General features: G+C 42.6%; 1 protein-coding gene across 5 annotated transcripts in view; it reads left to right on the forward strand.

The window, feature by feature from the left end:
* dync2h1 (dynein cytoplasmic 2 heavy chain 1) overlaps window positions 1–13,276 on the forward strand; it is a 125,034-nt gene that overhangs the window by 36,238 nt on the left and 75,520 nt on the right. For 4 of the 5 annotated variants that reach the window (XM_076892392.1, XM_076892395.1, XM_076892391.1 and 1 more), the window contains exons 51-56: window positions 63–165; window positions 1,974–2,138; window positions 10,826–10,950; window positions 11,384–11,632; window positions 12,014–12,122; window positions 12,850–12,963. In XM_076892392.1, coding sequence (XP_076748507.1) covers window positions 63–165; window positions 1,974–2,138; window positions 10,826–10,950; window positions 11,384–11,632; window positions 12,014–12,122; window positions 12,850–12,963 — 865 coding nt within the window. The remainder of the gene's footprint in view (window positions 1–62; window positions 166–1,973; window positions 2,139–10,825; window positions 10,951–11,383; window positions 11,633–12,013; window positions 12,123–12,849; window positions 12,964–13,276) is intronic. The other variant, XM_076892393.1, reaches the window with a different exon arrangement.

Raw genomic sequence — 13,276 nt, forward strand, 5'->3', positions numbered from 1 at the left:
CTGCTGAGTGTATAATAATATAATATAATAACCCCTTTCTGTATTTTCTTCTTTCCTGTTAGGTAAAAGCCAAGTTCACAGTGGATGACCACAGCCATTATGTGTTTACACCTTGTATTCTCACAGAATGGGTTCTCAGCCTGCTGCGGTATGACCTCACTGCAGGTAACTAAAATCAAACCAAAAATAGATCGATATAAATATGTATGTGTTTTAGAAAACAGAGTAAGATTTATGAGGTTAAAATTTTTCAAATAACACGGCCCAGCCTTCTCTAAGTTAAAAACTTAGGGGACTATTTTGAGGCACTAGTCACTACACATACAAAAGCAGAAGGTTGAATTTAATGACCCACTACTAATTTCTTAGTTTATTCATATTGCTGAGTAACATTAATAATTCCATTTTAATGCCAGAATAATACAAAAAAATACAGCCCCACAGAGTTAGTTACTCGTCTGTGTTCTTTCAGCTCAGAGCCACCGTTTCTGTCTCTCACCTTTTTCCTTCTTTCTGTCGGCCTCTCTCTGATTCCTCTCTTCTCTTTCCCCAGTCCCTTTCTGCCACTCGTCTGTCTCTCACTCTTTCATCATCCTCTCCCTTTGCTGTCCTTTCATCTCTCCTTCTGTCACTCTTTCTCTCCTTCTGCAATGTGTTCCTGCTGTGATAGTGAGTCCAATCATTTATTTTAATTAAACACGTCAGCAGAGAAACTTCCCTTTTCCTGTCCTCATCAGTTTTTACTTTCTTTTTTTCTTTCTGAATTCTCTGCCCGGTTTGCTGCTTACCTTCTTTTTGGTATGTAAAAAAAAAATCCTTATTCTTTATATTTCTTCTGTGGCTGCGGTGAATTTGAGCTTGAATAAAGTCCTTTAGGCAGTGTTATCTGTGCTTCCTAGTTTTATTTGATGTGTTTTAGAGGTGATGGGTTGATACTGAGACTGGATACTGTCACAGATGCTGACATATCACTTTTACAATTTCACTAAAACATCAGTGTAAAAATGCCAAAAAAATAACATATCTTTGAGGCCATTTAAGAACATCTGTTGCCGTTATGTAGAGTATCCACAAGAGAGCACTGACAAGTTTTAGATGGATGCAGCTCGTGGAGCCCATTCTGTATATACTCAGAAATTTACAAATTATAAATTAGAATTGCTTTTTGTTTGTTTTTGTGGTCATTGCTTTTTTTATTAAACAACCAATATTGTTAATTATTCATATTAACAAATATCAATATCAGTGTTTGCCTTAAAACTCCAAAATAAGCGAGGATTTATTTGCCTTACTGCTGGTGGCGGAATCATTATAAAGTGGATTTTGGAAATCAAAAGTCATGGGAATAAAAAAAAATGCAGGAAAAATTTACATTTATTTTTTTTTCCTGTAATGGTTTTTAGAATTTAAATTGCTAGGAAAACCCCAGAGACAGAACTGTGTCTGTGTTTGTCATGTTTCAGTATTTTCAGGCACCGTTGAAACCAGTGTTCCATAGTATCACAAATCTGGCTTGTCCCTCCAGTTTTCAGCAAGTAGCACTCTGCTGTTTCGTGGGGAAATTTATTACATATGTGTGATCCAGGGAGGTGATTTTGTCATACTGAGCATTGTCAAAAACAGCCCTTTGACTCATATTAAATCCTGAGTAATAGTGTGATTATTATGAAACTAAATGCCAGGTTTAGGCAGACTAAAATTTGGATTGTATATTTAACGTATACATTTAGCTAACACCTGGTATGAGATCACCTAAATATTTAAATTATCGGGGAAGGGGGGGGGGGGGGGTCTAACAAAATGAATAAATCTTAATTTTGTGTAAATGTGTAAAGGTCTTTTTTTAACTATATTCTGTTAAGTCTTAATTCATATATGTGTGTGTGTGTGTGTGTGTGTGTGTGTGTGTGTGTGTGTGTGTGTGTGTGTGTGTGTGTGTGTGTGTGTGTGTGTATCTCACTTGTTCCCTTTAGCTCAATCTAATGTGACAGACAGCGTGTTGGAGGTGGTAGCATACGAGGCCAGGAGGCTCTTCAGAGACCGACTAGTTTCCTCCAAAGACCTTCACACCTTTGATAACATCCTCTCCTCCATCATACGAGGGGACTGGAGCTCTGATGCTCTAGATAACATGACTGGTATGGGATGGCTGTGCTCTTACTTCTAAGTCATAAGCCAAATATTAGGTCTGACCATGAAAGACTATTACTGAACGAGGCTTTTAAGCAGTTAATGTCAATATTACTGGCTGGGCATGTCTGAATGAAAGCAGTATATGATTAGAGCCCTTTTTGACAGCTCTGCATATATATTTACACGTGGCAATATCTCTGTTAATGGTCTGTTTTGAATACTAAACTAGTAATGATTTTAATTATTGATTTTTTTTCCATTTGCTTTGCTTGCTTTCAGTGTGTCAACAGAGCCAACTCTGTGCCTAGTAGTATGTCTTATTCACTGATTGATAAAGTTCTGAGATTTCTTCTGGATAATACCAGAAGGTCATCTAGTGTTGTCCATGTTGTACACAAGCTTTACTTTGGACGCTGTGATATCAAAAAGATTAGAGTAAAAGATAAACCCCGACACTTCTGTTCCCTGAAGGAGAGGAACAAGGTACAGTACAACACATAAGTATGGGATATCACCCCCTTGCGTGTCCTGGCTGAAGAAACCTTTGTTCACGCCTTTAAAGCAGATGACGTGTGATGACATGCGCAAGGCCCTAGTAGATGAGGCCCTAGCGCTCTGAATTGTCGCTATCACACTAGGTGGCAAACCCTTAGCAATCAAGGCAAGGCAAGGCAAGGCAAGTTTATTTGTATAGCACAATTCAACAACAAGGTGATTCAAAGTGCTTTACAGAGACATTAGAAACAAGAACAAATAAAAAGCATGATTTAAAATTGATTAAAACAAGCAAATAAACTAACTAACTAATTAACAAACAAACAAACAAACAACAGTATATAAAATCAAAACAGATAAAATCAGAACAGTAGATAAAATCAGTAGTTAAATGTAAGTTTTGAAATTTAAGCTTAAAGTGTGGATTTGGTGCTTTATTCAAATGCAGCTGAGAACAGGTGAGTCTTCAACCTGGATTTAAATAAACTGAGTGTTTCAGCTGATCTGAGGCTTTCTGGGAGTTTGTTCCAGATATAAGGAGCATAAAAGCTGAATGCAGCTTCTCCGTGTCTGGTTCTGACTCTGGGAACTGATAAAAGACCGGATCCAGATGACCTGAGGGATCTGGATGGTTCATACTGGGTCAGGAGGTCATTGATGTATTTTGGTCCTAAACCATTCAGAGCTTTATAGGCCAGCATCAGAACTTTAAAGTCTATCCTCTGACGGACAGGCAGCCAGTGTAAAGACCTCAGAGCTGGACTGATGTGGTCCACTTTTTTGGTCTTAGTGAGGACTCGAGCAGCAGAGTTCTGAATGAGCTGTAGTTGTCTGACTGATTTTTTAGGTAGACCTGTAAAGATGCTGTTACAGTAATCAAGCCTACTAAAGATGAATGCATGGACTAGTTTTTCCAGGTCCTGTTGAGACATCAGATCTTTTATCCTTGATATATTCTTGAGGTGATAGTAAGCTGACTTTGTTATTGTCTTAATGTGTTTTTCTAAGTTTAGGTCTGCATCCATCACTACACCCAAATTTCTCGCCTGGTTTGTGGTTTTTAGATGTATAGATTGAAGTTCTCTGGTGACCTGTAATCGTTTTTCTTTGGCGCCAAAGACTATTACCTCAGTTTTGTTTTTGTTTAGCTGGAGAAAATTGTGGCACAACCAGTCATTGATTTCCTCAATGCATTTACCAAGAGCCTGTACAGGGCCTCGGTCTCCTGGTGACATTGTGATATATATTTGTGTGTCATCTGCATAGCTGTGATAGTTTATTTTGTTGTTGTTTATAATCTGTGCCAGTGGGAGCATGTAGATGTTAAACAGAAGGGGTCCCAAGATGGAACCTTGGGGAACTCCACATGTGATACTTGTCTGCTCAGATGTGAAGTTACCTATTGATACAAAGTATTTCCTGTTTTCTACGTATGTTTTGAACCAGTTTAGTACAGTTCCTGAAAGACCTGTCCAGTTCTCCAGTCGTTTGAGTAATATGTTGTGGTCAACTGTATCAAATGCTGCACTGAGATCCAGTAAAACTAGGACTGACATTTTTCCACTGTCTGTATTCAGACATATGTCATTAAACACTTTGGTCAGAGCGGTTTCAGTGCTGTGGTTCTGTCTAAAACCTGACTGGAAGGCATCGTAGCAATTATTCTGTTTTAAGAAGTAACTGAGCTGTTGAGAAACTGCTTTTTCAATGATCTTACTTAAAAACGGGAGATTTGAGATCAGCCTGTAGTTGTTCATTTGTGTCTTGTCAAGATTGTCCTTTTTCAGTATAGGTTTGATTACAGCAGTTTTTAGTGATTCTGGAAACACACCTGATAATAAAGAAAAGTTGACGATCTGTAACAGGTCTGACTCTAAAGTCTTTGAGACCTTTTTGAAAAAACTTGTTGGCAGGACATCTAAACAGCAGGAGGAGGAGTTCAGTTGACCTAAGATGTCCTCCAGGTCTTTGCTGTTAATAGGTTGAAACTGTTTCATGGTGTTTAAACAGTTTTTTGGTGGACACAGTACATATCCTGGATCTGCTGTTGATGTACCAATTGCTTGTCTAATTTTTTGGATTTTTTCAGTGAAGAATTTGGCAAAGTCATTGCAGGCCATGGTCGAATGAAGTTCAGCTGCCACTGACACAGGGGGGTTTGTTAGCCTGTCAACTGTAGAAAATAAGACCCGAGCATTATGGCTGTTTTTAGTGATGATGTCAGAGAAGTAGGACCTCCTTGCATTCCTCAGTTGTAAATTATAATTGTGAAGTTTCTCTTTATAAATGTCATAATGAACCTGGAGGTTTGTTTTTCTCCATCTGCGCTCAGCTTTCCTACACTCTCTTTTTTCATTTTTCACCAGTGTGGAGTTTCTCCATGGAGACTTTTTCCTTCCAGAGATAACCTTCACCTTAATGGGAGCAATAGTGTCCATTACATTTAACATGTTAGCATTGAAGCTATTGACGAGCTCATTGACTGACCCTCTGGACAGGTCAGGTGTTAATGGGAAGACCTGGTTAAAGATCTCACTACTGTGTTCAGTTATACACCGTTTTGTGATCACTGTTGTTGATATATTTGTGTGGGCTGAGATTTTACTTTCAAAGAAAACACAGTAATGATCAGACAGGCCCACATCAGACACAGTAACCTTTGAAATGCTCAGGCCTTTGGAGATCAGTAGGTCAAGAGTGTGTCCTCTATTATGTGTGGCCTCTGTTACATGCTGAGTCAGCCCAAAGTTGCCCAGAGTGTTACTCAGGTCTTTAGTCCCTTTGTCCTGAGGGTTGTCCACATGAATGTTAAAATCCCCAGCAATAATTACACAGTCAAAATCAACACAGATCACAGACAGCAGTTCACTGAGGTCATTAAAAAAGTCTGTGCAGTATTTGGGAGGCCTGTAAACATTAAGAAACACAACTTTGGATGGGGCCTTCAGCTGTAAAGCCACATATTCAAAAGACTGAAAACTTCCAGGAGATAGCTGCTTACATTGAAATGATTCATTAAATAAGACAGCAACCCCTCCTCCTCTCCTGCTCGCCCTGACCTCACTGATAAAACTGTAGTTAGGAGGGGTCGTCTCGATGAGAACAGCTCCACTGTTACTTTGGTCCAACCAAGTTTCAGTTAAAAACATAAAATCAAGGCTGTGCTCAGTGATTAAATCATTAATTAAAAATGTTTTCCCAGCTAGAGATCTAATGTTTAATAAAGCCAACTTAAGTGTTTTAGAGGTATTACTTGTCCCCTCGTGTTTGGGAGCAGTCTGTGGCACACAAGGTATGTTTACTATGTTTAAAGATCTTTTAGAGTGCAGCTCTCTGTGTTTTGACCAGGCCACATGTCTCCTGTCACCTAAAAGTACAGAAATTTTAAAACCTTCTAGTAAACAGGGTCCCAGCTTCTCCTGGGAAAAGTCATCACTGCCATAATCCTCACAGCCCGGACCCTTCACACATCACGCATCAGACTGCGGAGACAGGGCATGAAGAGGAACTAAGGGGGGCGAGGCTGGGCAATGTGACTTCGATTGCTCTGTTGAGGGTGGGGCTCGATGGCGAACCTTTGGCCGCTCTGGTGGGGGGTTTATGGGGGACAAAAAGGGATTGGGACGGGGGGTAGATCTGAGCCCAGCATTGACCCGCTCCATCATCTCCTCAGTGAATTTCAGGTGTGGGGAGGAGGGAGAAAGGGAGGGGGAGGAGGGTGATGGCCTGTCAGGGGTTTGGGGGACTGGGGAAGGTCGTGGTCCCTTGTCCTGGTCGTTGGTGTTGTTGAGAGAGTTGGAGGCAAATAGGGACCCCTCTTCTTGCCTTAGATGTCTCTCCTTTCTGAGGCTCTTCCTCAGATGCCATGGATGTCTCTCCTTTCTGAGGCTCTTCCCGGGTGGGGGCAAATGGAGCTCCTCCTCAAGGTTTCTGCTGGGCTTTGTCTGTTCTTGGAGTACTGTTTGTTCCTCTTTATGAGATAACTCCTCGTTTATCTCAGCCTTGGCACCAAGCACGGATGGATGACGTATGGAATAACACAAGTTGGAGGTGAACAGTTTCACCCCTGACTTGTTAAAATTAAATCCATTTGCTTTGAACAGATGCCTGCGTTCCCAAAAAATATTAAAGTTGTCGATAAAATGCACTGAGTGGTCAGCACATGCTGATATAAGCCATTTATTCAGTGTAAACAACCTGCTGAATCTCTCGTCTCCTCCTCTGACCGGCGGTACAGGTCCACTGATGAATACAGCTGCATTCAGAGAGTTTACAGTATTTAATAATCCAGTAAAGTCCCGTTTCAGAACCTCCGACTGTTGTTTGGACACATCGTTTGACCCTGTATGCAGAACAATGTTTGTCACAGTTGGATATTCATCTGCAATTTGAAGAATTCTCTCCTTCAGGTTGTTGACCATATCGTTAGGAAAGCAGAGGACTTTAGTGTTCTTACCGCACATCCTTTGTACATCCTTTACGGCAGAGTCACCCACAATCAGAGTTTCAGGCCTAGCCTTTAGCTTTCCCTGTGGCCTTTCACTTTTCAACAGATTTTCAGACCTTATTTCGCTGCTTTTAGATGGATGGTTGTCCGATATAGATCCAGGGTCCTTTGATAGTGGAGCAAATCTGTTCTGCAGTTTCACATTCAGTTGTTTTGGAGGTTTGTTGTTAACCTTCCTATTCACGGTTGTCCAGTCCTGTTTCCTCCCGTATACAGGGGTAGAAGAGCTTCTCTGTCTCGTAGGAAGTGAAGGCCAGTCGGTTTCAGAGATTTCAGCTCGCTGTGCCCTGCCTGTGATACGTCCTCCCCCTTCCAGGAGACATGATTTATGTCTTGGTTTTGCACCAAGACAGTCTAAGGGGGGATTATCACTTGAGGATTTATAATAATGCACAGAGTCTACTTTCTTGGTCATGTTATCTGTGCTCCTTAGCTGTGTACTAGCTTGCTCATCGCCATTGTTTTGAATCAAAGGCAAGGTTGTTTCATTTCCACACAGTCCATTTACCTCCACGTTTACTTCTAAGCGATGAATTTTTGTCTCCAGTACTGCAATCTTCTGCAGGAGGCTGTGGTAGTCATCTGTGGAGAGGGAAGGCATCTTGTTGCTAGTTAGCCTAGCGGTTAGCACCTTTCCAGGCTATTGAGGCTGCTCGGTGCCCAGACGCTGTAATCAGGCTTCAGCTGTGTCTAGGCCACAGACACACGGAGCGCTGAGGACAAGGTAACCATAAAATGTTGCTGTTTCTGTTAAGAACACTCTAGTCCTAATGATCTACAAGTGTCCAGAAGTTATCGCAGGTAAGCTCACACGGAAAAAAGGGAAAAAATCAGCATAAAAATCAATAAAAATCAATATAAGAAGCAAAGCATTCAAGAGCAAAGAGATGAAGCGTCCACACTCACAAAGGGGAGGAGCCTTTGTGAGTCAAGTTTAACCTCTCAGCAGGTAAGCATGAAGGCGCCACAGATCTGGGCGCGGATGAAACACTTCTCCTCCCGCCTGAGAGAGGAGATCCCTGCGGAGAGGAAGCTGCCAAGGACTCGCTGCTAGCAGGCTGATTATCTCTGCATACCACGACCTTGTGGGCCACCAAGGGGCCACTAGAAGCAGAGAGAGAGACTGCCGACGCACTCTCTTTAGAACTGGAGATATCATTTCCACTGGGGGAAATGCATACAGGAGCACATCTGGCCATTGGTGCGCTAGTGCGTCCATGCCCAAGGGTGCATCGTGGTCGATTATGGAGAAGAACAGGGGGCAGTGAGTATTTACCCTGGAGGTAAAAAGATCTATTTGTGCCTTGCCAAATAGATCCCAAATCTGAGCCACCATTAAAGGGTGTAACCTCCATTCTATCACCAGAGAGAATGGAGGACCCCCCCCATGGAGAGAAGGTCTGGCCCCAGGTTCAGGTGGCCCTTAGAGACACAGCTCTAAGTGGTTGATGTGCAGCTCGTGCTGGGCTGCGGACCAGATCCCTCTCACTGATGCACCCTCACACAGCTCTCCACACCCTCTTAGGGAAGCATCTGAGGACACCATTTTGCAAAACAACACCCTCCCAATCCAAGAGCCCTGATGCAGCAGCCCGGGCTCCCTCCAAGGACGGAGAGCTAGCATGCAAGATGCGGTTACCGTCAGCCTGCTCCGGAGGTGACGCAATGCAAACAGGCGGTGAGAGAGAGTCCAGTGTTGAAACGCTCTCATCTTTAACTGTCCAAGTGGCACTATGGCGATCATAGATGACATCATGCCCAACAAATGTAATATCGTCTGGAAACGCAGTCTGCGTCCCAGCTGAAACTGAGCGAGGCAGCGATTAAACCAGCCACTCTGTTCTCAGACAAACGTGCTGGAAAGTGAGCATATTTCCAAACCGAGGAAAGAAATCAGCTGACTCGGGGTTAGCGAGCTCTTTTGAAAGTTCACAGAGAACCCCAGAGTCTGAATGTGTGACAGAACCAGCGACAGCTGTGTCTCCGCCTGCTCTCTGGAGCAAGCTATGAGAGCCCAGTCGCCTAGGTAGGCTAAGATGCGGATGCCTCTCTCTCTGAGGGGCGGTAGCGTTGCCTCGGCACATTTCGTAAAGGTGCGAAGAGCGAGCGACAGCCCGAACGGCAGCACTAGGTATTCGTAGGCTATGCCCTCGAATGCAAACCTCAGAAACTGCCTGTGTTTCGGGTGTATAACCACATGAAAATAAGCATCTGTTAGATCGATTGTTGCAAACCAATCTCCCGGGCCGACTGCATTCAAGAATTGTCTGAGTGTTAGCATCTTGAACCTGTACGTCCGTAGATATGTGTTCAAGACTCGCAGGTCAAGGATGGGACGAAGCCCTCCACCTTTTTTTGGAACAACAAAATAACGGCTGTACCAGATTTTGTCTGTCTCCGAAGTGGGGACCACTCGTATTGCTCTTTTCTGCAATAGCGCGTTTATTTCGTCTCTGAGTATCATGGCCGCCTCTGTGTCGACAGTCGTGTTTACGAGTCTCCGGAAACGAGACAGTTTGACCCGGAACCGGTAACCCATGGCAAAGGTTCGCAGCACCCACAGAGAGGGGGCGCAAGCGCGCCACTGAGGGAAGTGAGCAGCCAGCCGGCTGACCTGCAGCACTGACGGCGGGGCGTTGTTGCCCCTCAGTGTGTCTGCAGGGGACTGCACCACCTGCCTGACCTGGCTCATTCTGCCTGCAGGCTGAGCATTTGTGATTGTTTGAGAATAAACAACACTCTTTATTGACTGTAACATGGAAACATGTACATTCACACATTTTGTTGGATGCACCTTTTCTGGGGCACAACAATGAAAAACAGCAGGAACACTTGATGTGGTCACCTGAACATTTAACACACCTGAACAGGGAGTTACAACCTGAGGCATTTTGTGTGCAGGGGGTTTGTGCTTGGGAGAGTCAGAGTGTTAGGACATCGACTGGATAATCCTCGTCTTCAGACTCAGAAAGGAGAGGGTCATGCCGTGCGACAGCCAAGCGTCCCAGCACTTTTTCCACAAACATCACCCATCTTTCCAGGGTCAAGCGCCCGAGCTGGCGACAAAACGCACAGGCTTTGGGCTCCGTCAACGCTCTCCTAGTGTGGACGACCCCCAGGCAGACAGGGTAGGCATCGTGCTGTTTGCTGTCGTGCAAAGAGAAACCGCATCCCTCAGGAGGGACCATGCACATGTCATCACACGTCATCTGCCCTGAAGGTGTGAATAAAGGTTTCTTCAGCCAGGACACGCGAGGGCGTGATATCCATATCCATATCCATACTTATGTGTTGTACCGAGTGAATCGACTGAAAGGGAACAAAAATTTCTTGTGCACAAGTTGCTTATAAAGGCACAAACTACATTCGAGAATACAATTTGATGTCTGTTTGTTTGTCAACAACATTGTGCAACAATTACCCACCCTCATTTTAGGAAATCTGGTGAAGATGTGAATCATGGGCAAAGTAAAAACCCATCAAAGCTGATTGCAGATCTGGATCACTTTCTTTGAACTGACAAAATGGGCCATTTAGCCCTGATGGTGGATGCACTCTCTGCACTTCTGTGTTTCATACACAGTTGATTGCTAGTACAACACTGTCTATGCTGCACTTTTATTTTTTCTTAGACAACCTCCATGTAATTTAACATGTCCACTAATAGTCTGTTATTTTGTCTGTTTGCAGATGGTTTCTATGTGACATGGGGAGCGTCTGAGGGGGCTGTGATCACTCCTGGCCAGTCTCTGCCTCCTCATGGCAAACAACTGGGACGCCTGGACTCTACTGATTTAAAACAAGTTATACAGAAGGTACGCAGTAAGAGACTGTTGTTAGACTTGTTGGATTAACTGTGGACAGAAAGATGTGTCTACACAGTGTTACAGCAACTATAGGGATTTTCTCTTTATTCTTCTTAGCTAAAACACTGATATGGTCCTTATGTGCAAATGCGCTAATACAATAAATCATCAGTATATCAATAGCATTTTAGACAGGATAATCTGCACTAGTGTCATATTTTGCTAAAAAAGCTTAAACTTTTTACCTAATTTAAAGTAAAAGAAATGGTACTGCCACTTTGCTTTAGTAAATTTATAAACTTCTGTTTTTGTGCTTCTTTTTTCATCGTCATGTCTAACTCTGTGTTTGCATTTCTTTGTCTTTGTTTTCTTATTTTCACTTCACTGTGTTTGCTGCTGTGTACCTCCTTCACCTGTGTGTCTGTTCCTCGTTTTCCTCTAGGGAGTCGTGCTGTACAGTCGAGATAACAGGGAGCTGGATCTTCTCCTGTTCTGGGAAGTGTGCGACTTTGTGTCCAGGGTAGATCGGGTCCTAAGCAGACCTGGTGGGTCTCTGCTTTTGGCAGGGCGCAGCGGAGTGGGTCGGCACACAGCCACGTGCCTAGTGTCACACATGCACGGATACACGTTGTTTACTCCAAAAATCTCCCGTGGTTACACCCTGAAGCATTTCAACAGTGATCTCAAGACGGTAAGTGGATTTCCTTTATTAGATTTTATCTCTTTATCTGGTTCACATTATACTTTAATAAATTGCATTTGCAAAATGCTCTTAGAGATAATCACACGTTACACACTAATCCTGCAGGCTATACGGTTCCTATTCTGAAGAACTCCCTGTTGAGCATTTGTGTGTTTTTTTTTCAGATTGAGTGACACCTATAATTACCATTAAAAGTGAATAGTTACTGATAAAAGAATTTTCTGTCGTTTTAGTTGATTTTTATGCATTAAATCAGTACCCATTATCATATGTTGACAGATGTCTCACTTTGCGGAGGTTTAAGCATAGACTATGTAATCTCAGCTGATGGCACTATATAATATATTTGTGTGGATACTGTGTGATTAGGTGATGCAGCTGGCAGGTCTGGAGGGCCAACAGGTGGTTTTACTATTAGAGGACTATCAGTTTGTCCACCCAGCTTTCTTAGAGATGGTGAACAGCCTGCTGTCATCAGGTATGTGTTGTGTTTATTTATGCTTTTGCCTTATTTTTTTATTTATAGAAACGTGAGTTATTGGGACTCAAGAAATTGTAGCTTCATTTAAGAGTTAATGTTTAAACTGCGATTGTCACACTGCAAATCTTAAACAGTATTTGCAATATATAGCTGGACTATGGTTTTAGATGGGTTTATGTTCTGATAGAAGAAATTATTTTGACCTTTGGGTTTAGTCAGACCAGAATTTTCTTCCTGCTCACAGACTTCATGCTAGGCTAACCATCCAACCATCCCCCACTCCAGCTTCACTCTGAGCAGACAGATCTGAGTGGTTATTGGGTGATATTGTTCATCTTGCGTACAAAGTCTTGTCAAATGACTTTCAGCTCTAATTCAAGGGGTTTACCAAAAGTATTTCATTTACTGTTCAGGAATCATTTTCAGAGTCTCAAAAGTAACTGGGCAAACTACCAAAACTTTAAATATGAGCATTGTTTTTAATGTTCAGTTTCATCTGAAAAAGTGTGCCTTGTTGGGTTGAGATCAGGTAATCATTGAACATGTTCAATGATTACCTGACACACATTTCTTTCTTCTTCTTGCAAGAAGAAGAAAGAAATGTGTGTCTCCTAAAATTATAAACTATATATGAGATGTGCATTTGAATATGGATCATACACTCAAGAATTTTCTCTGTTGTAGTTAAGTTGTAGTTCTAATGTATCCTGGGGACATTTTTCAGGTGAAGTTCCAGGTCTATATACCCCTGAGGAACTGGAGCCACTCCTCTCGTCACTGAAAGATGGTGCTTCCCAGGATGGATTCACCGGACCTCTCTACAACTATTTCTCTCACAGTCAGTATTGTGGTTTTATTGACAGCATGGTCCCTCTGTCTTTCTGTTGTTCATTGTTCCTTCATTAGGGCCTCTTCTCACTGTAAACCTCTATTATATGTGACATTTAGTTACAGAGATTGTTTTTTCTGTTTTTCTCCTTGATTATATCCGACTGTGTTCTTCTGCTTCATTGCTGCGCACTGTTGTTGGTACTGTATAAATGCTGCAATGTCACAGAGGTTGCTGCTTGTGAATCAAATCAATAACCATTATTGGCAAAGTAAAACCACTAAAGAGCTTACTCCTCACCTTTTCTCTCCAACTCTGCCAG

This window comes from Maylandia zebra, linkage group LG14 (genome assembly GCF_041146795.1).
Source record: "Maylandia zebra isolate NMK-2024a linkage group LG14, Mzebra_GT3a, whole genome shotgun sequence".
Taxonomy (NCBI): domain Eukaryota; kingdom Metazoa; phylum Chordata; class Actinopteri; order Cichliformes; family Cichlidae; genus Maylandia; species Maylandia zebra.